This window comes from Nilaparvata lugens, chromosome X, assembly GCF_014356525.2.
Source record: "Nilaparvata lugens isolate BPH chromosome X, ASM1435652v1, whole genome shotgun sequence".
NCBI classification, from domain to species: Eukaryota; Metazoa; Arthropoda; class Insecta; order Hemiptera; family Delphacidae; genus Nilaparvata; species Nilaparvata lugens.
The window spans coordinates 90245972-90272864 of NC_052518.1; the positions used below are offsets into that span (position 1 = coordinate 90245972).

The window sequence follows — 26893 nt, forward strand, 5'->3', positions numbered from 1 at the left end:
ATCTGGGGTATTTGTCCTGCGGCAGCTTGCTAGGCTGAATGATAAAAAACTACTGTTAACTGCTTACCATGGACTTATACTATCTCATATTAGGTATGCTATCTTAGTATGGGGTAATTCATCTCAACAAAATATGGACAGGGTGTTTAAGATTCAAAAGAAGGCACTCAGATGTATAGAGAAAGTGAATAGGTTAGACTCTTGTAGGCCTTTATTTAAAAAGCTTGGTCTATTAACTGTGCCATCTTTGTATGTATATGAAGTTGTAATGCATGTGAAAACGAGTGGTGTGATCCAGAATTCAGATGTTCATGAGTATAATACGCGAAACAGAGCAGATTATCATATAATGGGTCACAATAGTAGGTTATTTGAACAAAAACCAGATTATATTGGTAGGAAATTTTATAACAAGCTACCTCAAATCTTGAAAAGTAATGATGATTTGAAGATTGTCAAAAAACAAATTAAAAAATATTTAGTTGATAGAGCTTTTTATAGTGTACAAGAATTCCTTTCAAACCTAAACTAGGTTGAACTACTTAGTGTTAGAATTATTATGAAATAACATGACTTGTCTTATACTCCATGACTGGAGTCTTTAGGACATAATCTTGAAAAGAAAAAAATTATGATGAATGATTCTATTCTGATTTTTACTGTAATATTGGTGTTCGAAGGACACTTTACCTATTGTATTAACCTTAAAATGCAAAATTTCCAAAAAAAACTTGTATATACAAGTCTGTCTGGGCCATTGATATATAGTTAGATGACTAAGCTATACCTTCAAGCGTTTGGAAGCATGATGCCTCCTTCATTTCTCGTCGCCATTGAATATCGGGCAAGAAGTCAGGCGCCCAGACAGACTTATATGGGAAAACATCGACTTTCATTGCGTTATATCTTTTGACATACTTGATGGATTTCAATATAATTTTTTTTCAACTTTTCATCATTTCCATTACCATATGATACAATGATTTGTTCATTGAACTTTATTTTTAACTCGACCAAACATCTAATTTAGTGAACCTACCTCACTACAGATTTTGATCCATTCTATTAGCAAATGAATCTCATTTTTACAATATTTTCCTATTACCATGTATTTAGAATATGGAAAATAAAACATTTATTATAGATTGCTAATATTACCGTATATTTTATTAGATGGCAAATAAAAAATTAACTGTTATCACAATATTTAGTGAAACTGTTTCCATTCGTTTTGCAACTTAAGTATAGGTACCTAACTATACTCTTATACTCCTATATTTATAAGATAATAAATAACTACATATTATAAGAACGGGAAAAATAAAACAAAAATTATAGATTGCTAATATTACCATATATTTTATTAGATGGCAAATAATAATAAATTAACCATTATCACAATATTTCGTGAAACTGTTTCTCATTCGTTTTTTAACTTAAGTATAGGTACCTAACTATACTCTATACTCCTATATTTAATATAAGATAATAAATAACTACATATTATAAGAACGGGAAAAATAAAACAATAGCAATGATGAAGGATTTATAGACAATTTTAGCAAATAATATTTTTTATAATACAAATTTAGCATACAATATTTTCATAGTTCACAAAATATTACAATATAAGACAAATTAATGGAATGGAATATGGATACCTATATTGGATCTATGGAAATAAAATATTCATTATAATATTACCGAGACTTATATTTTATTACTTGGCAAATAATGATAATGAATCAACCTAAGCACAATATTCCTTGAAACGATCATTTGGCACTAGGCTTAGCCTTCATGAAACATGACCGATGAAAATATAAAAATACTTATGTATAAAAAGAAATATTTTCATCTGGCACATGCAGATTCGTACATCCATAAGCACTGCATGAAACTACCATACTTTGAATATTTTTTGTTGCTTCAATAAAAAAATATTATCATTTGAAAAAGGCTCTTTTTCTACACAGCGAATACAAATACCCGACTTCTTGCCCGAAATTTCTGGTAGCTACACTAGCGCAGTGGCATCATAGCGGACTTCGCTATTCTTAATCTTATTCTCTATATCAATGATTTATATACAATGGGCCGTGTCTATTCTATAACTGTTCTAAGTGTATACCTAACGAAGAGTCGAGTCTCTTCTCGACCTGAGTCGCGTGAGTTGAGCCAAAGTAGAAGGAATTATTTCTATAGTGAGGTCCACATTATAATGGCAGTCTACGATTAACAATACTGTTGATGTCCTTTTCTATCATACAACAAAACAGATAGCACTATCTCTCTCTTGCTTTGCAATGTTGTCTATTTGCCAGAATATTTTATTTTTACTTTTGACAGTGACTGTACAAAAAGGAACAAACAATTCTCAGCCGCCATTTTTTTTGAATGAAAAAGACTAAGAAATTGTCAAAAAACTTTTGACAATTTCTTAGTCTTTTTCATTCAATATGAATAATTACCACAATATCAACTTCTCAACTACACAAAAACACAAAAAGCCATTTTTTTCTTCATTCTATCAAAATACTTGAATACACAAGTCATATAATTGATATAAAATGTATTTTTGAAACAATTAAATAATTTCTAAACATTACCGTATGAGAAACAAAAAAATTAAAATACCTGAAATGACATTTTAAAAGTTGATAACTAACCATCCTAGACTTCATCCATGCTTCAGTTAGCCTACACGTATGGGTAGACCCAGTCATACCAGTATAAATAATATTGAAAAGTTATTTCAGAATTAATCCATTGAAATTACTTATTTTAAAATAGGATTTCTATTTTTCTATTATTTTCAAAAGAAATTGGAATAGAATACCCACCAAATAACTTAATTTCTGTTTTTTTGAAATTCAGATTTTTGTATCACAGCTTTTCAAATTAGCCGCTATTTCAGGTTTGTATAGAAATAAAAATCTGATCTCAGTTATGAAAGCAAATTTTTTAATCAAATTATGAAAAAATATTTTTTCTTGATTAATTTGACATTAAATTGATTATTTTAACAAGGAAATGATAATTATTATTAGATAAAATTTAATGGGATGAATTGAGTAACAGCTGTGTACACTCAGTGGCAAAATGGAGAGACTTGGCAACGTTTTCTCCTATCTTTCTTCCCTGCCATTATAACGTGGACCTCACTATGTGAAAGAGCGTTACATTCAATGTACCGACTAAATGGAACGGGGAAGAACCGTTACTTGCACCGTGCTGTCCAAAGACCTTAAAGATGCATCTCTTTAAGGTCTTTGGTGCTGTCTGAGACAGAGAGCGGCTTTTACTATTACTAAGGTCGGCCATCTTTTCTGAAAACAGCGGGAATCCAGCTCCAGCCACTTTGGATATTGAATTGTGACAAACTATTAATTTAGGGACATTTTTATTTCTTGAAAACCTTCTCATTAATATTTTTGCAATTGTCTTTTCTATTTCAATAGAAATTGCAAACATGTAAAGACATATGTAAAGACATGTCTTTATCATCATAGATTACTTTTTTCATGTGTCTGTTCTGTTGGAAGTTGTAAGTTGTTGGTAAGTTGATGGATTTTTCCCATTGTTACGTTTTTATTCTAGTAGTATTGTTAAGAACTAAATATTTCCAAGATAAATTTATTATGATAGTTGTGTAGCCAATGATACTTTTGTCAGTAACCAATGGAAACAAGTATTCATTCGAAAGAAACACATTGTAAAAAATCACATCCAATTGCAGGTACAGCACAGCAGGTACAGGTATCGATTAACAGATTTTAAAATGACAAATTTAAAAGACAAACGTTTAAAACAGTCAACAGTCATCAAACATAACTCTAAATACAATACCTAGCCTACAGTTCAATTAAAGTTTGAGTACCTTTGGAGTTAGTAAATGAGCTAATGGATCCTAATCTATGGCCCCAGGGATGTATTGTGTAAGCCTAGGTAAGTTTAGAGCTGTTAGGTCAAAATCTGGGGTAACTAGTAATTTTAAAGAGTCTTCTGTATTTAATGATATTATTACATTAGACAATAACTGATGTGATTAATTTGATTCATATGAACGTGCAGTGCTTTCGAAATAAGAATACTGCAGCCTTGTTTGTTTCAAAACAAACGTAGACTAGAGCCTAAACTTGGTTATTCTTTACTGCCCGCTATGTTAGCCTACCAAGCTGATAACAAGACACCCCTTGGTTTCTATTGTTGGGAGTTGTATCCAACTCTAAGCCATGTGAGTAGGCTACAGTTCCGTATCTGCAGTACATATTATCAATATTGAAATTATTGAAAATAATTTTCCTACATCAAAATATCAAATCGCACATACTGTTCATAACCTATAATGTTCTGTTTAGTAATGTTTTAAATGTCAAAGGAAGGTTATGGTTTCTAGATTAAGTATAAATTTTTGATATTGAAATGAACAGTGTACAGTTATCATATTATTATAGTGTTAGATTTGATACGGTATTTTTAATGTCGATAATACGTAAACTAGATAACGAAAGTGTCTCCTTGGATTCGTATATATGTACCTTTGGTCATGTGTGCACTCACACACATACGCATCCAAGGGGACGGTTACCATATTTGGTGTACGTAGCAGCATCATCAAGCATGCGATGAGAAACAAAATCTGTAAAGAGCAATACGAAAACTCACACTGAACGTGTGCACTTTTTGGTTACTGGTTACGTTCAGTGTAAGCAGCTGCATGCAAATCACATCCTTAGGGGTTTGATCACATTCAATGTGAACTATAATAATTTACAATAGAAAAAACAATTTGTTTGGGCCTTCATCTTAAGTGATCTTTGTTTCACAAATTGAATAAATTTGTTTTATTAAAATTACAATTATTCAATTAACATAATGAGAATAGACCTATAACCATCCTCGCAAAGTTAAGAATCTTAATGCAGAATTTCAAGTTAATCATTTCAGTTGTTCAGACGTTATGATGCATCATTTGTGTATTTCCTATCCCGTACATGTATAGTCCAATTCATTTCTTTATAATATTATAGATGAACGGCATGATAAGTACGTGACACTTCAATAGAAATCGACTCGTTTTCTAATATTTTTTTTTTCATTATAATAGCATTTCTCTGCGCCACTTTGTAAAATATTTAAAAAAAATAGCAGTCACTATACCCAAAACATCTTTTATTTCTTAATTTTGTAACTTGAACCGTCCATTTATTCAGTTCATGACAATTCACACAATCATTCATATTGAAAATTTAAAATTGTGTTGAAATTTTCAATTATAAATTTGGATCGTTTGATTAATGAAACAAATCCAAATTGATTAAATGTATAATTTCTATTTTGCAGATAAACATGTTGAATAAGATCGTAGTTAAAAATTTTATGTGCCACGATCATTTTGAAATCGTCCTGAATCCAAGAGTCAATTTTATAACAGGACAGAATGGTAGTGGCAAAAGCGCCATCGTTGCCGCCCTAATGTTGGGGTTTGGCCAGAGGGCGACTGTAACCAATCGTGGCCAATCTGTAAAAGGTGAGTTGAACATCAATATTGTAGTAAATATTTCCCTGATATTCTCAAACCGTTGACGTTACAAAATAATTAGGACAAGAATATTTTTTTTAGTAGATTTAATTAAAAATCGATTGAGACCTCATTTTCTAAGATTGAACAAATATTAAGTGAGACATGACAGCTTCAGAAATTGGTGACCTCTGAATGTCTAGACGTTTACGAATAACATGCAAAGCAGATGGAGATCTTTGCATTATTTAGGCAGACTTGAACAGACAGTGCCTAGGCATGCACTGCAACAAATTCCAGCATTCATCTATCACGTTCGTTGAATTTTGGAAAATCAGCGGGTTTTTGGTTATTTAAGAAATAACCATTTATACGGCTGCCACTTTTGATTTTATAAATTTGAAAAATTGTCATAATTTTTCTTGTAGTGCTAGTTTGTCATAAATGTTTGTGCTAAGTTTCATTCGTGTATGTCCATTCATATTCAGAAAAAATAGTAAGGGAAGAAACAATTGACAGCTATGTGAGTAACTAAGGACAATGATTTGAAAATGATATTTAGTTATGTTTCTTACCTAGTAACAATGCCTTAGAATATAAGCTCGGAGTTCGGAAACACTGTATAGATGTCATCTTATTTTTCTAACGACCGGAATAGGCCCAACTACTGACATATATGAATGTCGTCGTCAGTTATTTTTTACCGACAGGCATCATGATTAACTTCACAATCTCACCTTGTTATAGTTAATAGTTTCTCTATTTGAACTCACTATGATTACTTGTACCACTTTGTTATAGTTAATGTTTACTTGTTTTGTAAGCAATTTAATTTGAATTCACCATATTGATAGAATAAATTTTGCCGCAGATTTCATAAAAAAAGGCAGGCAGTCTGCAGTCACGGAGATCACGCTCTCCAACAATCCTGACAATGGCTTCGAATATGAAGAATATGGTCCAGAAATTACAGTTGTTAGAAGAATAACAGATTCCGGTTCAAACTACTCCCTGAGAGACAGCAAAGGTATATAATTTTTGAAGTTTCAGTTTATGTCTTGCCGTATGAAGATGTTTCGTCAGAATTAGAATAAATGTCAGGACACAAATACATCGTAGCACGTTGGAGAAAGAAAGAAGACATACAAATCCATGGTGACAAATATAACCACATCGTATCTTTACGGTTCAGTTGGTTTACTTTTTGACGGTCACTGTGCGGTAATGGTGACAATTTTCCAACTTGTTCTTCCAATTTTGCTTCTGCTTTATAGTAAATAAAAATAAATGAGAAAGTTTTCAATGCTGTAAGATCATGAAATTGCAGCTATCGCGTTTTCTTGTAAGATACATCATTCATACAATAAATGGATAGTCATAAATGATCGTTGAAATATATTCTTGATTGCGTCTGATGAACTAAATAAATGAAACAGTTATTTCTCTGACATAAGAAATAATTATGGTATTACTAGCATAGACAAGTGTGTGCGAGTGATGAATTTAATATAAGATGTATTTTCTCTTTGTAAATTTTTGGAGAAGAACCCATTCATCAATCAATTATTTTACTTACATTTATACTTATACCTTTACATACCTATTGTATGTAAATTTGAGTCTTGGGTGAACTATTATTTAATATTGCAATGCTTGGTGCATTTTGTGTAACCCGACCGACCGTTTCGCGTTTTATATTTTTTGTGGCTATTCTCATTTTTGAATATACAAATTGCATCGAGAAAGCGGAACTTGCAAATCAAGTAAAATTACGCTTTATGATTTTAATATTTGGGATATAATTTTAATCTATATAATTTTGATTTTTTTTATCAGGAAAGAATCATCCTTGTAATGCCAAGCTGTTGAACTCGTTGATGTTGCATTTCAACATTCAACCTAATAACCCACTGTGTATCCTCAGCCAAGACGTGGCAAGAACGTTCCTCCAGAAATTCGATCCGAAATCGTTGTATGATTTATATAGTAATGCAACCCTCTCAAAAACAATCAACGAATCTTTCGCTGAGAGCAAGGAAATTCATCGGAAAGCACAATTACATTTAGCTAGGAAAAGAGAGGTGAGTATGAATTACACAAACGTTAGTAATATACTGATATTTTTCCATCGTCTTTGTCAGTAGTGATCAATATCATAATCTATTAGAATAATGTTGAATACATCAAATATATTGGTATCAAGCATTTAAACGCTATTCATCGAAAGCTGTTCATAATATTTATAATCAACATCATTCATTGTGCACAGGCAATTCGTTTTGCATAGTTTGAGTATAGCTGACAATTTTAGCTATGATAGCAGATTCTCTTAGTTCATAATTGAGAATGATTAAATAGTTTAGGAATGCTCTAAGATGAGCGATGGTTAGAGAATAGAAAGACTTGTCCTGTAAAGCAGAGTTGATATTGCTTCGCTGATTGGACTAGACCTTCACTTATAAATTATAGAATATTATACTTCAACTTTCAGTAATTCGTTCACGTATAATTCATAGCTGTGCACCACGCTTTTTGAAACTTTTTACTGGTTACATTTCTCAAATTATCTCGATTTGCATTCTATCAATCAAGTTTCCTAAATAGAACAAATTTCTAATGAAAAAGTGGGTTCTGGAAACGAGATGGGGCCACACTACCTGTCCTCTTGGTATTGTTCCATAAAGGCTCAAAAACGTTCATCCTTCAACTCTGCAGTATACTTAATTGTCCTCTGATTCCGCTTCATTACCCGTATTAGTGGTCCCTTCTCGTTGCTGGAAGGCACTTATAGCTGTTAGCGAGCACCAACTTATCTCTTACTCTACTTCTTGCATTTGTAACTTGTATTTTCGACAATTCAATCTAAATATGTGATTAAATAGGCCTATCTTCTTGTAATTTTTTATTCCCAGGGGTTCAATCGATAAAACTCAACTTGCTCGAAAGCTATGCACTGACGTAGCCTGTACACAGCTTGATAAATATAATGCATTTCAAGTTGAAATATTGATCCATTAAACAGAAACTGAATTAATTTCATTATTATAAGGGCCCTCCCATTACTCTTCACTTCTACACTCTATTTTTCTCAATTTCCGATCAATCATAAATATGAACATCATCATTATCTATGTCATAAAAATGGACCGGATGTCCAAAAATACATTACTTGAGGATGGATTTCCCCAATCAACTTTCTCACCTACATGAAAGAGCCAAAAGCCAGATCTACATTTTCAGTTTCAGACTAATCAAAAAACAGTCATAAGACTTGAACATATAAAGCGACGTGGGTAGATCTCTTAATATTAGTGCCAATGTTCAAGTCATCAGCTATGAATATTCTAAAGTTGGAGTATTCAGGATTATTTTGGATAAAATCATATAGTTCAGACATTTTTTTCGGTAAAGAGGACAATTTGAGAGTCGTGTGTACGATTAAAAACTATTAATTCAAATTTGCTGATAACTATCATCACTGCTTCAAATTGTTTGCACTCACAGAGAAAATCAATGTTCACAACCAAGAAAGAGTGCTTGAGAGAGTCCCTTACATAAATAGCAGCTCCTCTATAAGAAGTAGGTCTACAGAAACTGGGAGCTACACACAAATATACAAATTTATCTACGGATAGTTTTTTAAAGATTGTCGTATCAGTAGTCGGCACGGGAGGAATATTGAATTAGGTGTCATACTTAGTCCGATCACTTGAATGACAGGAGAATCCGGCACTTCGCAGAACACCATCTTAATTAATTAATATAGTTGTTTAGCCGACTATATATGAATGTACCTGTTCCTCAATTTCAGCGAAGAATAATTATTTTCAACCATTCATCACAGCCTGCTTAATGAATGTTGTCAAATGTTTTGTGAGAAATATTTTCCCGTGTCTATTCAGGTATTTCCCCATGTCATGTTAAATGAGCTCTGAAGCAAGTCGTTAATTTATAAGTAGTGCAGTTGCGCTACCCGAGACATGTATGAGCGCATCACACACTCTGATTTCTAAGGCTGGCCAATAACAGTAGAATATGAATGATAAACATACATGAAACACAGTCGACATAAATTGTTGTGTCATCACAGAGAAACGCTTCGAGCAAATTTTTTTGATATTAGGTTTTTGTGTCTCCATTTTTATGTTGTTTATTTGTTCATAAAAGCATAATCCAACTGTCATACATAATACGCTAAATGTATTCTCTAATATTCTATTAATGATTTTTAGCAAATTGAGGAGCTGAAAGGAGAAGTTGAGGAAGCAGAAAAAAAACAAAAAATTGCGGAGAGATACGTGTTTCTGAAGGATACAAGGATAAAAGAAGTTGAGAATGAGATCATTTGGGCGAAAGTAAGTAATTGCAACACTTAATTTTATTAATCGAAGTTTGAGTAATTTAATTGATGAATTTATTCAAAATTTTCAAAAAATGTGTTCTTTCCTGCTATGAATCATTCTGTAATTTTTCAACAATGAGAATGTAACTATTTTATATCTATTTATTCATTCATACATTGATAGATACAATATCATTCTTAACTATAAATGATTGGGAAAGAAACAATAGGCTTGAAGCCCAAAACTGTTCCTTTCCCAAATTTGAATAGAAATTGTCCAAAAATAAGTTATATTCTATAAAATTATTTTATATTTTATTTGTTTGTGCTAAAATGATTGCGACTTTTTGTATGGGACATACAAAAATGTATGTCCATACAAAAAAAAACATACAAAATGTAGTTGCCCCAATTGCAAATTCATATTCATTTATTATCTAAAATGCTAGTGGATGTAGTATTTTATTCATGTCAAATTTACATTAGTTTTGTTCTCATTTATCAGTAAGTTCAACTTGATAAGTTAAACATAACTTTGATTATAATTGTACTGTTCTTATAACTTGAGTATAATTACAATGCATTTTGTTATAATAAATACAACTATCATTTTTATGATATTATTCAAGTAAGTAGAGTTTATTCACCTTGCAGAATATTGTTATTATGAGTATCGATTGTAACATCAATAATTATAATTTATTTGCTATTTAGTGTAAGCATTGGTTGAAGTTATTCATCTCAGTGACTTTATTATTGATAAGATGTGTAAGTCGAAAATTTTGTGACTTCCCAGATATCATCTTTGGAAGAAACTATTGCAACGAAACATCAAATGCAAGCTGATCTTGATGCGGAGAGAGATGAAATGTTGGAGAAGATCAAAAATAGCAGCGAAGAAGCATTGACTCTAAAATTGAGGTAATTTGAGCTACTTTATTAGTCTTTCATGAATTTCTTGATATTTTGTGTCATATATACAAGGACATTGACCAATGCTTCAAAGTCAAGGTCCTTGATGTTTAGGAAGTTGATGAAGGATTCAGATATATTCCAGGTGAAGAAGACAGAGTAATTGGAGTTGTGTTGATTGAGGAAGTGGGAGAGGGTATCATGTCAAGGACCTTACTTTTATTGAGAAAACATAACTTTGATTATAATTGTACTGTTCTTATAACTTGAGTATAATTACAATGCATTTTGTTATAATAAATACAACTATCATTTCATATTAACTTGAGAAAGCAGGCTTTTTTTTGTGGTTACGTTGTTCATCAACGGAGCCATATAAGGGGGGGGGATAGGGGGTTTGTTTGGAAAGGAAATTCTGTTCAAGGAGGCTCATGAACAGGTTTGCATAGGATGGTGCCATCCTGGTGCCCATGGCTGTACATTGAGTTCGAAGATAATATTTATAAGGCATTGTTTGTAAGAACCAGTTTGGCAAGGTTTACTAGGAAGGTGATTGAAGGGGTGGAGGGTGGATCGTGAGGATAGGAAATGAAATTGAAATTTATTCATAACGTTAGTTTATAAATTTATTCATCCCCCCCTTATATGAAATGTTCAAGGCCTTTCAAGCCTTCAGACTGAGGGATGGATGTGTAGAGGGAAGCCACATCAATAGTAACAAGGAGGAGTTGATGGTCAGTTGAAAGGGTTGTGTTTTTTAGGATATCTATGAAGTGGAAGGAGTCTATGAGGTGAGAGGGTAGGGAGGCAATTATGGGTTGAAGGTGAAAATCGACAAGGGAAGAAATTCGTTCAGTTGGGCTCTTATGCTAGAAACAATGGGACGATCAGGTTAGCCTTCTTTATGCATTTTTTGAAGAAGATTGAAGTGTGGTGTGTTGGGTGAGTCTGGAGAAAGGATGTTGATGTCTGACTGAGTGTCTGAGTCCGAGAGGCCTTCAGATGGACCATATTGCTTTAGAAATTTGAAGACTTTATTTTGGATTGGTGGAGTAGGGTCAGAAGGAAGGATTTGATACTGTTAAGCGTTGGTGAGTTGCCGGTTGGCTTCATTGATGTAATCTGTGGTGTTCAGTAAGACTACAGTTGAGGTTTTGTCAGCTTTGGTGATGAAAATACGGGGACAGAGCGAAGGTATTTGATAGATTTGAACTCTTAGGGTGTGAGGTTGGGGGTTGGAGTGAGGGATTCAATAAACTGATTAGAGCTGACTTTTTGAGGAGTAAATTGAAGATTTCAGCAGGGTGGCTGGCTGGGAGAGACTTGGGTTCACGATTGGACTTGGGGGCGAGCTTTTTGATGATTTGGTCAGAAGAAGTCGGGTACGGTAGGGCAAGAAGGGTCAGAAGTGTTGTTTCCACTAAAGTGTACTTGTCATCGGAGATATCTGGTGAAGTAACCAGTATCAAGGAAAAGGTCTATGGCATTGAGCTTGGGAGTTGGGGCAAAAGAGACCCTTGTTGAAGACTGATTTATCTGTAGGTGAAATGTTTCTTGAGGATAAGTTGAGGACTGTGGGATTTTCAATGTCTTGTTGATGGATTGAAGATGACTTAGATTGTTGTTTGGGTAGGGAGCGGGGAATGTGGCTAGGTGGTGGTAGGTGAGGTTCAAGAGTGAGTCAAGTCTGAGTTTGTCACTGACGGCGAGGGGGTTATGTTTGGATGATGAATTTGGAGAGGTAGGTTACTTTGCAAGTGGCATTTGTACAGGGAAGAAAGTTTTTTAAAATGAGAGTTTCGGTATTTCTCAAGGGCACAATCTGATTTTTTGAAGATTTCATCACAAATATTGGAAGGATCATTGTGAAGTTTAATCAGTTTGATGAAAGACAGAAGTTGACTGAGATGAGAGCTGGTAGATAGTGTATTGTTCATGTACAATATCAAGAAACTGCAGTGAAATCTGATGCTGGAATTTGGACAAAGGTGGGTGGAATTGGGGAGGAATACCAGACAGTGGGAGTTTTATTGATAAATCATTTTGAGGTATTTGAAGAAGTTTCCAGGTTGAGAGGAATTCAATATGACTGATGTATTTGGAGAGTTTTTTGGAATGGAAATTGGATTTGTTGAAATCAGTAATTGCAAGCAAAGTTAGGATGAACTTGTAGCATGATGAGGGAAATGAGATAAGGGATATTAAGTACTGTAAAAATGTGAAATCAAGGAAGTAAGTAGATTGTGATAGGATCCGTTTAGTGTGAATCAACAATAAGAAAACAGTATAGGAATTGGTAGAAAGGACTGATGTACTAAGTTAGGATAGTAGGTAGTGATTGACAAATATTAGGATTTGCTGTTGTTTATATATCAAGCTATTTGAACACAATGAAGTAATCAGTGTTAGGTTATATGGGTTTAGGGTTATGGGTTATTAGTTTTTTGTTATATGGGTTGAAAGTAATAACATAGGATAACAGACAGCTGGGTGAGTGAGTAATATCAATGTTTAGACTAAATTACCAATTCTTTTGTATACATTGCTTTTTGGCAATAAGCAGTTTATTATTATATATTATATTGGGTGATAAGCTATTGATAAGATAAGATATTGTTCATATACTGTCAAGTTATTTAATCACAGGGGAGCGTGTATTTAATAGAAACCACACAGGGGAACGTGATTATTCCAATACATAATTTAATCTACTTGCCTCAGACTAAACTTTATTCTTACAATAAAACTTGAAGGAAAAAATGTCGAGACAGAATCCTCAATGTACATTATTAAACCACGCCTCTTTTTAGAATGTTACATATATTTTTGCTTTTAAACCTTTATCAATAAAATAATTTCAATTGATTGAATGTTTGTTGATTAATTAGCACATGCACACACTCTCAAGACTTGATCATTTCCTACAGGGAAATCCGGGTTGATCTGGATCAGACTTCAGGCAAGTTGGACAATGTCAAAGCTCGGAAAGCAAAAGAGAAGGATGCTCTTGCGCACAATGAAGAAGCTAGATCAAATCGCAAGCAAGAGTTGAAAGAGCTCGAACAACTGATTCAAAGAAAAGACCAAGACATAAAGGAGTTGGAAGAGGCATCTAACAAAGTTCTAAAGTAAGCTAACTTCATTTTTAAGGGTTTTTTTCCATTGTGGAAAAGGATCTCAAGTTTTGTATATATACTATTGTTGAATTTCAATGCTACTCATGATGTAGAGTATTCAAAATAATCAGTCAATTTATCAGATAGAATGTATTTTTACATAATTCCTAACTGACTTGCTATTCTAATATTATATACTATATATAAATGAAGGGATTGGCTTTTGCATGTACAGGATACGAAATACATGTATGACGCATCATTACGACCGAACTACTGAACTGATAAACTTGAAGCTTGAAGTTTCTCAATTCAACGAGGACGGTTATAGGCCTATTTACATTCTTATTAATCAAGTGCTATTTTAATAATCTGTGATACAAAGTTCACATAAGATGAATGCCCAATCAAATACCTAGTTTTTCTATAGTGAATTATTACAGACTAGCAGGTGACCCGTGAGTTGCAGCGGAGAAAATTTAGTGATGTAAAATGCAATCTCCTTATGCCCAGGAAACATTAGAAAAGAAAATAATTATTATTTATTATTTTGTTCAAAATCACTTGGATAATCTTTATAAGAGTTGAAAATTTCCAGCAAGAAAAATTAGAAAATGTTTTCCTGAGATGAGAGTTGAGTTGAGTTCTCCAGAAAAATTTCAGTTCAATAGTTTTCTAGCAACTGAGTGAATTCGACTTGTCTTCATTTGCAGTGTGAATGTACCCGAGATCCAAAAGCAGAAGCAGCAACTTCAGTCTATATTGGCCAAAATACACGAATTGGAAGCTGCTAGGAAAACAACTGAAGTGCATCTGAGTCAGTTGAGAGATACCTACGAAAACAGCACGCCAGAAATGGAAAGAATAGATTCTGAAATCAGAAGAGCGCAAAATAAAATAAGTGAGTAGTTTGTAAAATACCCACATCAATATTTTGTAAAATTTAAATGTTTTTGAATCATTCAATTGAACTTATTTAATGTGTAAAAACTCATAGTAATGCAGAACTTTGTTGTTGAACATCTCAAAATTTGTTAATTTTGTAAAATTTTTGTCCATCTACAAATTTTTGCAAATTAATATTATTATTATTTTTAATATAATATTTATTACATTAACTACATCAATTATTTAATAACTTATTAGTCAAGATACTAATTAACTAAGGGCAACCCATCCAAGTTTATCAGTGATTATATAACTTATGCCGTTAATGATTACGAGTAAAATAGATTTAAGTGAAAGTAATACTTGTAACTATGAATTGGGGTGAGAATAATTAAATATTTGAATTGAATCTTGGGTATTAGCTATGAGCACGTAGGTGGAATTTAATGTACCTAGAATGCATTTTTTAGGGGATTTCAAGAACATTAGAAGCGCCTGTAGCGGATTAAAAAAAATGTAATCCGTCAATTAGGCTACAATTTCACACGGAGAGAATATTCAGTCGAAAATTGAAATTGAAATTTATTCTTCCAAAATACATTACATTACAATATATGACTACAATAGGGATTCTGCATTAAAAACGCCAAATAGCTGTTATTTTCTCTCCAAGTGTAAAAAAACAGTAATAGTAGTAAGGCTATTCTGTGAGCTTAGTAAGTCTTCTATCAATTCCTCATTCCCAAACGTTAATTGGTTTGATGAAGAAAATGAATGGTAGCTTTCAATTAAAATGACAGAATATTGATAACGGCTATTTAGATTCACTTGAAACCGTCATATTACATATCGTAACATTATATGCATAACATCGATTCTTTCCAATCAACTAATGCTAACATATCAGAGCGTGTCTAAATATAATTTATTCACATATAATCAAATGGTGATATGTTATCACACCTGTATTCGAATTTCTGTGATAATTTATTACGTTTCGGCTTTCTTATCACAGCTGTCGTATGTAAATAATATGATTTCAAATTGAAATTCAACTGTCAAATGGATTGAGTAACTTTGTTATATGAGTGCGTATTAAAACTATGTTATTCATACGAAAGTTGATTAGCTACAATCATTGATCACAAGAAATATCCTCAATAAATTTATACAAAATTATAAATGGGCTTTATATACTTCGCCCTTATAATTTACGTATTGTGGTCTAGTTAACGAGTTAAATTCTTATGATTATCCGACAGAGTGCAGATCAATAGATAGCCAAGGTCTATAGAAAGATATTTCAATAGACCTTAATCATAGCCAATAGCTTGTTTCAATGTACCTAGAATATATTCTTGAAATTTTATACATGTAATTTATATTATATATACTATTCTGTATTGAATGAATACATTCTAGAATGTATTCTAGGTGCATTAGCTTGTTTGTTTCCTAATGATACTAATCTGAAATTAAATATGAAATAATATAGCTTAGGATATAAGTAGTTATCATTCGTCACCTTCTATGCTTGTTTTGTTTATATTCAGTTTGATGTTTTTCTTAGATCAAAGATTGACTACTCTTGTGCTTTATAGGTGAAAGTGAAGTTGAAAGGGATCTTTTAAAACAAGGAAAGAGCTTGGCATTGTATGGCCAATTTATGCCAACTTTTGTCGAAGAAATCAACAGAGCAGCTGCAATGGGTCGTTTCTCGAAGAAGCCCAAAGGCCCTTTCGGTAAATATCCCAATTCTTTCAACAGCCTTCTTCTTCATTATTCAAATTTCCAGGGCTGCATCCATAAACATTGCCTTTGCAGAAAAAATATTGACTTTGCTATCTTGTAAATGGCTCAGTGCGATTTTAGTTCTCAGTTGCTGCTTGGCTTAGGAGTCGTACTTTTGACTAATCAATGTTATTATTACTCGATCTAGAAAAAATGCTGTATTATGTCTTGGAGATAATTATTAAGAATAATTCTCTTGAGCAAAATACATCTTATTTGTTTTTATTTAATTCTAATTGAAATCATGTAACAATATTGACCTGAGAATCGAGTGTAAATAATATTAAAACGATTATGTTGATTATTATAGTTTCTTATCCAGTGGCTTGGAAAAAATCTCTGTTTATTCTACTGTAATTCTTAACTCAAAATGAAAATATTATTTGGCTCAGTATGAAAAGCTTCATCTCTTATATTTTTATCAGTTTTATGTAGCAATTGCTGACATTTCATGATGAATCTTTCAATTCCAGGTACCTATTTACAAGTTTTGGATCCCATCTGGGCTCCTGCTATTGAGAACCTGTTAAAGTCGAATCTTTCTCAATTTTGCTTGAACGATAAGGCCGATTTGAAAGTGTTCAACGAAATTATCGAGAGGGTTTGTCCGAGGAAAGGCCCTGATGTGTCAATCAGTCCATTCGTGCGTAATGTAAGTGTGCACTCACTTCCCTCCAAATTTTGCAAAAATAATAAAGGCTAAGGCGTGGTGCACACCGGAGAATCGCGGGATTGGGGGGGTTCACGACATTGGGTGTGAGGGGTTAGCTTTGAAATTGAGAATTATATAATATTAGAAAATCACTAATCTCGAAACAGTAGCACTGTTAATCAGCCTAATAAAATATTCACTTTTCTTTCCAATGTATATAGAATAATTGTTCTTTTTGCATGAGAATTGAATGGTTTACAGAACTTTCAGCGCTGAATTTAAAAATTGAAGAATTTTTCGATATTTGTACCACAAACAGTTTTTAATACGGATAAGACTCTTGATCATGCAATTGACACTTGCTGAATGACATCATCGCCAGACCAAGAAATTCAGCAACGTTGTTGCTAGCGTTGCATGACGCGGCTCCAATTCACGTTTTCATGATACTCGATAAATGAAATGTTGTTTCATGTGACTTGGTGTACACTGGTCTGGGTTAATCGTATGTACAGACAAACTTTAACGTTCCATATATCGCATTTCTCTTGTGTGCACCGCGCCTTAGAATAAGAAAAATCATATATTAATGGATATTGTCAAATTTACAATAGAACTTTAGTTAGTGGCCTAAGCCCGACTTGAAAAACATTAAAAACATTAGCGTATCTTTTGAATGCTTGCTACCATCGGACAAGTTCTGTTATAAATTTGTCAAACTGCAATGATAATTAAGGCTGATTAATTTAATTATAATAAATGAGAATGATAGAGAGTGTTTGCAAACTCCATCCCACTATTGTAGGACATTGTTCGTGGGTATGAAACAGCTAAGTATCATTTCCGAGAGTCTTTTGTTGCTCTTTTGTAGCCGCCATTTCACTTACCATTTTTTTCTAAATAATGGCTGAACATACGGAAGTGAAACTGCGCACACATTTATGACAACTAGACACAGCTACAACAGAAATTATGAAAATTTCTCAAATTCATAGCCGTTTAGAATGTTTTTCTCAAATCACGAAAAAACCTTTGAATTTAAAATGAGAAAATAAAAAATTATTATTTTTTTAATTACAAATCGATTGACACTTCATATTTTGAAATTGAACCAATATTAAGTGAGATATGGCAGCTTTAGTGATAGGTGACCTACCTTTAGAGAGTTATTTAACGTTTTATTATTGTTTGAAATAATCTAAAATCGTTTGCGAATAACAAGCAAAGCAGATGGAGATTATTTGACTATTGCAACAAACCTCCAGCGGTCACCTATCACTAAAGCTGCCATTCATATCTCACTCAATATTTGTTCAATCTTGATAAATGAGGGGGTCAATCGATTTGCAATTAAAAGTTATAGTTACATATGTTTCCTTCCCAGGAACAATGCCCTAGATTTCTTGGCAATGAAGGCTGATCTTATCTTGGTAGGGAGTTCGGAAACATTGTGTATGTTTCTAGTGGCTACTGTTCATCCACAGAAGATTCATCCAATATTATTTGCCATTGTATTTTTTATGCTACTTGCCTTCGCCTACAGTTCTCTACAGTTATAATATTATGATGAGATTTACAGATTGTTCGATTTCGAAATTTTAACTAGATATTTCACACAAACAGTCCTGTCTCAATTAATTTGTTGTGTTCGCAGGCCTACAATTACTCACAGTATGAAGTCAAACATCGCAAGTATCATTCTCTAATCAGTCAAATCCAGTGTTCTGATCCGGATATTCTCAATTGCCTGATTGATGAAGCGAAGATCGAGCGAATTCTTCTAGTCAACGACGTAGCCAGTGCTCTAAAGCTCTGCGAAGACGAATTCAATGTCCCTGACAATCTCAGATATTGTTTAAGTCCAGCTGGAGATACCGTTTATCCTACACCGAATTACAAATATTATTCTGGGAGGATGAAAACAAAAGTGCCCAAAATCTTACAAGTTAACCAGTCACAACACCTTAGGTAAGTAAAGAGGATTGATATTTCAAGTAAACAAAAATTAAAACAAAAACAAAACAGGCCTATGGAAGAAAAACAGAAAAATTGAGAGCTTGGAGCTTGTGCATATTACAAAGTAGGCTACAGATAATTATGTAATGTGAAAGCAATATTCGTTATTTTAACAGGAGAATGAGACCTTGTGTGTGAAACTTGTTGCATCAGTTACTGATGAGATAATTTTCAAGTAGTCTAGTCAATGAAGGGTTGTACTAAACGTATGGAAAAGTTTGGATAACAATTTTTAACCCCGCAGTTCTAGGGTAGTAAGGAGGTAAACATATCAAAAGTCCTCACCATATCAAAGTTCAAAGGTACCATTTTTGCTTTTTTGCATATATCTCGAAAACTATGCGTCTTACAGACATGATTATTTCTTGCAAAATTAAGGATCACTATATTTCCTGCGACATTCATCTCACAACTTTTTCCATATCTCTTATAGTTTCGAGATATACAAGCCTCAAGGTGTGACATTTTTGAAAAAAAAACACGTTTGACTTGAATTTTTGGGTCTCATACCTTTTCAATTATTGATGAAAAAATTCCATGCTGATTATGAGCTTATAGGGCATTGAATTCTCTTTAATTTTATATTTTTACAATCAATAGTCTGCTAGTCGTCATTTTAGTGACAAAACTTGATGTAACATACAGCAGTTCGTAATGGATAGAGAAATTCAAGTAAAATAATTGTGTGTTCTTATTTTGGTTTGATTTGCTATTTAGATAATTTGATTTCATTTTATTGAATTTTCCAGGCAGTTGGAGGAAACCATCATTGCTAAAAAGCAGGAAGTGCTCACTTTGAAAGAGGAGAAAAATAGGAACTTACATGCGACAAAGTCAGTGAGAGCTGATATTGCGGAAACGCAATCTTCATTGGATGAATTGAGAAAAAAGGTTAAGCACTACAATGAAAAAAAACTTGAACTCGAAATGAAGATCGATTCTGAGCCAGCCAGTGTTGATCTGTATAACAAAGAGATTGAAATGTCGGCGACTGAGAAGGATAAAGCCTCCAAGAAAAGAGAAGTTAGTACCTTACTTTGTTCTACAATATTACACAATCACTTTGTTATACAATCACAAAATTACAGAATTGTATTGGTAACGTTTGTAGGAGCGATTTCGATATTGATTATCAATGTATTTTACATTGATAATCAATAACAAAATCAATTCATAGTTTGTTCATTAATTGATAGAATTTTTTATTCATTTTATTATTCTTTGCAATGTAAAATTAATTTTAGTTATAAATTATCAAAAAGTGAAACTGATCAGTCACTCATAATAGAAGTTCAAGCTGAAATTTGGTAATGCTGTATTATTAGCAGTTATATGATTTATGAAATCCTAGGGGCTCAGTTTCATTAAAATTGATGTTCCGGTATTCCTTTTCAGAAATACAGTTACTGTATAAAGAACTCTATACATTAAGGGCCGGTTTCCGAACTCGGGATTTAGCTAAGTTCTAGACTTTAAACAGCTGGAGTCAGAAAATTAGCTTTCCAAAACGGGGCGTAGTCGCAGTTTTTATAACAGTAGTCGCAGTTTCTATTTTCTCATTTCTATAGTTGGAAACGTTTTTTCTTGACGAAATAGAACATTTCTAAATAATTAAAAATAGCTGAAACTTTACTCTATGTTCTTTTTATTTTATTTTGTGTTTAATTTTCTTACTACAGCTGTTTAAAGTCTAGAACTTGGCCAAATCCCGAGCTCGGAAACCGGTCCTCACTGTGTTTAGTAATATGGGAACTACTGATTTCTCTTTCATTGCACAATTGGGATTTCAGCTTGTGCGTGGGTAGTGGCAAGTGCGAGGGTGTTGAAACGTCCATGCCTTCCGCTGGGATTTGAACCCACGACCAGGTAGCGCTAGCATACTGAAGCAGAAGGGTGTACAGAGATTATAAATCACTCTATTACAGTCACTGTACTGTGGAAGGGTGCAAAGCCTGAAGCTTTGCTTCGTCTCACACGTATACGGTTCGGTTCGAATGAGGCTTTCGTGCAACGTTTTCACAAATTCAGTCCATCCATATCAACATCTGGCAAACTATTCATTACAGAAAAACCTACTACAGTACATATTAAACTGAAATGATAAAAATCAGCTGGAATAAATTGACAAAATGATTTTGACATGGACGATTTTGAAAGAAATCATCTGATTTTGAAAGACAAGTCCATGTGATCCTAACACAGTACTATAATGAACATGCGCATGTAACTTTTCCGTTCAATCAGTAGTTGAATATGACGTTGTTTTTGGTGTCGCTTACTGAGCATATGTTAAGTTCTGATGATGTACTTTCGCTATCAGGTTGAAACAGAAACTGAGCCGAGCGTGTGTGGAAGACACCATTTTTTGCCGTTCCCTGGCGACGAAATAAAAACTGATGAAACCGTTTCGTTTAGAGGGGGTGTTGTTTATATTCGGTACTGAATTCAAACCGAATTACCGTTTCACACTTGTCGGAATCGACCAAAAACGAACAGAAACTAATGGAGCCGTATAAGTGTGAAACAAGTTGAAGGCCCGCAGGCAGATACTCGCTTTAAACGGAGAAACGTCAACTGTTCGTTTAAACCCCGTATGAAGCACATTATGATAAATGCAGCCATATCTACAAGTAAACGTGGTTGGCTCATACGGCCCTTAGTCGTCTCGGCCACAGTTGCTGTATAAGATATCTAATAAAATAGCTGTAGTCTCGGCTAACCTGGCCGGCAAATTATATTATAAGATACACTCGCACTGGAAATGTTCTGATAAAGAAGCATGCCCTCTATGCCTCTGAATAATTTGGGTATCGTATAGTCAGCTGTTTCTGCCTATCATTAGAAAACTGGCACAACTTTAAAGTATCTCTCGTTTATTTTAATAGATAAAATTCAATAGAGTCTCCCAAAATGCTTTCACTTAATTTATTTGAGTCCAGTAACTGCAATATTGTAAATACCACAATAACTGGGAGAAGAAAGGTTATTGAATTAGGCTGTTGGCTCATATTTTACATGAGCTCTATTGGCTCATTGAAAGATACACTTTGAAGGATTATTTCCTTGGATGAAGTAGATGCCGATCTTGCCTGCGATTGTTCAATTCTGATTCATTTTTATTTCATTTTAGGAAGTTCTCGAGAAGATTGCTGAAGCTGAGTTAAACATTCAAAAACTTAGGGAAAAGTTGAGTACTCTGGGAGAACAGGAGAGTCTGCTCTCGGAACAAAAAAATAGTGTACTGGTGAGTGATATTATTATGTTATAATATCGGATATATCTGTTACAAATTTAGTTATGTAAAATACAAAACTGCATGGATTAGTCTCGTTGATTTTTTTCGAAATTTACTTGATTGTTCGCATTATGTCTTAGCTAAATTAATATGATTTTTCTTTTCTTTTATTAGCCTGCTCGGAGAATTCGCCGCTAGTAGGTATACTTATTCCTCTTAGCAAAGAAAAATGTCACTTTATAACTTTTTTACAATAAATTTATAACTAGAATAAAATATCAGTCAAAATCTAATTCCAAGGACATGGTTGGAAAGAGGAAGAAATTTCCAATAAGGTTCATATAATTTGTTCCTTTGTTTGACGTTTTTGAACTTTTTATGAGCGTTCAAAGTTGAAAAAAGTACATTCGTCGAGTTCAAAGTCGAACTTCAAACTGTTTGAATACTCATAAAAAGTTCAAAAACGTGAAATAAAGGACCAACCTATGGTCTTCGGTTGTTACACCTTTCGTGGGACATACTGTATATTGGTGAATATTCTTAATCATTCAACAATCTGCGTTCACATCCGTTCAAAATTAAATTAGAATTTCTCACTATCAAATAGATTTTGATATTTCATCTTTCGACTTCGAATGTGAACAAATTTAGACACTTGTTCAAACTAATTTTAGAATGACTCAAAATTATTGAACAACTAAATGTTTTCAGCAACTGATGGATGCAACTGAGAAGGATCTCCGCGATAAGAAAAGATTGGGGGACAGACTACGAGCAAATTACCACAATCTAATCGAGAAAGAAAAAACCATGAAAGAAAATCTTGAAGAACTGGAAAATAGCTTGCAGGAAATGTCTGTGAAAGCCAAAGAGTCAGCTACTCCGATGGAAAATGTGAGGTGGGTGAACTCAATGCTGTGATACTTGACGAAAGTTGTGTAATTCTGAAACATTAAATAAAAATAAAAAGCATATTCATTTTTTCATTTATTTGTTTCTGTGTTTTTATTTATTGAAAATATAATATATTTTCAATAAATAAAATATATTATATTGATACTCGCTGTCAGCACTCAAACTTCGGTTTTGCAGGCAGCGCCTAATGTGTTATTTTGATCCACAAAGTTACTCTTTTCTATTTAAAGGCTTTATTATTATTATTTTACCCGAATTAGTGTTATTTATTATAATTTTTATTGTTTTATTTTTGTTATTATTGCGAAATAAAAATTAAAAATTAAATTTGTCCATAGTTAATGTGAAACTATACAAATGAATTGCATACGTAAGAATATGAAACATTACATTGAAACTAATAATTCATCACTAACAAACTCAGGGTGCCAACAATTTGATACACCTAATTTCTTGAAATTGAATAATAACAACAATATTATAGCACTTGAATAAAAATTAAATAACCAGCCAAGTTAGCTGAAATGACTAGGGCATTGCACCCTTTAGTCTGGCTACCTGGTCGTGGGTTCAAATCCCGCCGTTAGACATATCTATACATTGGCAAGTAGACACGCCGGTAGGTTTGATCATCTCATCCCATTACCAAGGCACAGACAGAAATATCATGATATGGTCATCATTCGCAATAAAAAATAATGTAAAATAAGTCAATTTAACATGAAATAGTATTTTTTTAAATGTATTTATTAACACATGTGTACATCACGGCAGAAAAACTCAGACTGAGTGGTCCCGTCTTGAATAAGATACAATACAATGGAGCTCAAGGCTTCTTTTTCCAGTCACGCCAAAAACTATTGTATTTTATTGATTATTTTTATTTGTAAAAATATTTCTTGTATTTGGCAGTAAATTCATTATTCAATACAATAGACAATACATAATGCTGGCTCAGCTCTACATATTCTATACTATTGGGAGAGGAAACATAACGTATATATTTTTTTAATGTATGAATTCAGGGCTACTCTCTTGTATTTATAAAATAGAATTATAGTACCCTTTAAATACTTGAAGTATTTGCAATTTGTATTCTTGTTTTATTGATTTTAAAGGGTACTATAATTCTATTTTATATATTTAATGTACCATTATCATGTAGGAAAGGATAGAACGAGTACAGGTTTCAATACTATTGTGATCACAGATGTATAATTTCAATAAAAATAATAAATCTTATGAATATAGTGGTAGTAGAGAGTAGAAGAAGATTAGTTCAGATTATTGACCCACAGTCAAATTAATTGATGAAAAGTTCGGAAGAGGTTGAATGAGAATTGAGTTTAGATTACGCGGAACTTTCACGCAGTTTAAAGTTCAAACAATCAAAATATTGCTATGTTTCTCAATTTTATTCTTATTTAGAATAGAATTGCTGGGAATTCTTGAAAAAATTATGATTTATAACAAAATTCAGGTACAAAGAAAATATGATGCTCACTAACCAAAGACATGCGTTACTTGGAAAAAATGAATTTTCTCTTCCTTTTGGCCATGGAATAAACTTGATTTGGAAATACTACACTGTCTTTTCCATTCAGCTTCATTGATACTTTGAATATAATAATGATAGGCCTATAATGAATTTTGTGAAATAGATTTTTCGTATTTTGAAACAATGTGTAAATCATAAGCTGATGTAGTCCGAAGATGGGTGTAATTTTATTTTACCATCAGCATTCAAGAATTTTATCCGAGTATTATAACTGTAGCATTTTTACATTTCTAGTAATTTTCTCTCGCGTAGTAGTAGAATAGAATAGAAAAAAACGTTTATTGAATAATTAAGCTACCTTAAGCGAACCTCAAAGAGGCTGCTTGACAAGGTGCAACAATGGTCAATGGACAAGGACAAAAGGACAATGGTCAAGGTGCTTGACCATATACAAAACATGTAAATTCAAATATTAATATACATATATCAGTAAACTTTATTTTTACTATATTTTAGTATTTTTACTACAGTGCTGTAGTATAGAATGGATTTACACGTTTAAAATAATCAGTGTAAACGCTTCCTACACTCAAATATTTTAAGTTGAATGTACAGCATGAACGATGATTGGTCTTTTCCACTATTAACTTCGACAATTTAGAGTCAATTTTGATGTCTGTTGTATCTTTCAACTTAGTGATTATATTGTATTTTCAATGAATTCTCTATTATTCGTTTCAGGAAACTGTCAGAAGTAGTGGTAGAGCTGAAAGCTATAAACGGTGAGCTTTTGGGGCTGAAAGAGTTCTATCAGGAAAATAGAATCGAAGTTGTGGAGGAAGCATTCACTCAGAAAAAGCAGTGGCTCAGTGAATGCTCCAGTACTCTCGAACGATTAGAGGAATTTGCCAAAGTAAGTTAACAGGTGTTTTTTTCTAGTTTCTAGCCTTTTCTAACAATTGTCTTTGATATTATACCTTTCTCACTCCTCAAACAGAAATTGCGAGTTAATGTTGTACTGAGACCGGAAAATAATTCAATGGTTTCAAAATGTTTATAGCAAACAAAATTAACATAAGACATTATTATTATAGTTTAATAATTATTAAGACATCAATATTTCCCCGCACACGGACCTGTCCAAGCGGGGAGCCTATTCATATGTATCTATTTTATGTAATTTCATTGTATTTCAAATGAATAAATAAATTTGATTTGAATAATAATTATGATTATTATTACTAAGGCTAAACTCACACTTACGCGACTCAGGTCGAGAAGAGACTCGACTCTAGTCGAGAGCATGTGTTTCCAAATGGTGACACTCAGAGCAGTCGATTCTAGTCTCCGCGACGTCACCATTTGAAAACACATGCTCTCGACTAGAGTCGAGCCTCTTCTCGACCTGAGTCGCGTAATTGTGAGTCGAGCATTTATTATTATCAACATAAGACATTGGAATATTTGAAACATATTTTCTTGCTATTTTTAACCGAATCGTTCAAACTCAAAAAAAAATGTTTCTTTCCTACTTTCTTTATTCAAATGAATAAACAAATCCTAAAAAGAAAATACAATATTGCTTTCTAATTTTATTTTTGGTAGTGAAGTTAATCGTGGCCTTATGTCCGATTTTTTTTTCTATTATGCTCATTGAAAAATGTCACATGGAAGATCTTACATGGCAATACGAGGTCATTGTAAATTATGAATATTTTGAATTTACAGATAATGATGAATGATTAAAATAAACATAACCAAATATAATGAACTAGATAAACTTCCATAGTTATTTTTTAATCTAGATTATAGTATCTATATGTGAAAAAAATCATCGATTTACTAATTTAACTTTTATCTGTATAAACTTGCCCTATTCAAAAATGCAATATGTTTTATTCTCAGACTTGCTTGATGCATTTTTGTGTGCATTCTCCTACTTACTGTGAAACTATTTGAGATATAATGTTGTCTATTGTTGGAGCTAAACTGATCTAACGTCTT

General features: G+C 32.8%; 1 protein-coding gene across 1 annotated transcript in view; it reads left to right on the plus strand.

Moving 5' to 3' along the window:
- Nucleotides 1–3093: 3093 nt before the first annotated feature.
- The window catches only part of LOC111062074 (structural maintenance of chromosomes protein 6), a 32817-nt gene continuing 9017 nt past the window's right edge, over nt 3094–26893 (plus strand). Inside the window, exons 1-15 of the mRNA XM_039442646.1 lie at nt 3094–3558; nt 5347–5533; nt 6396–6551; nt 7361–7605; nt 9757–9879; nt 10663–10787; nt 13706–13906; nt 14608–14795; nt 16384–16524; nt 17047–17225; nt 18880–19193; nt 19991–20264; nt 22372–22485; nt 23188–23375; nt 25631–25802. Of these exons, the coding sequence (XP_039298580.1) occupies nt 5353–5533; nt 6396–6551; nt 7361–7605; nt 9757–9879; nt 10663–10787; nt 13706–13906; nt 14608–14795; nt 16384–16524; nt 17047–17225; nt 18880–19193; nt 19991–20264; nt 22372–22485; nt 23188–23375; nt 25631–25802 (2601 nt within the window). The 5' untranslated portion in view covers nt 3094–3558; nt 5347–5352. The remainder of the gene's footprint in view (nt 3559–5346; nt 5534–6395; nt 6552–7360; nt 7606–9756; nt 9880–10662; nt 10788–13705; nt 13907–14607; nt 14796–16383; nt 16525–17046; nt 17226–18879; nt 19194–19990; nt 20265–22371; nt 22486–23187; nt 23376–25630; nt 25803–26893) is intronic.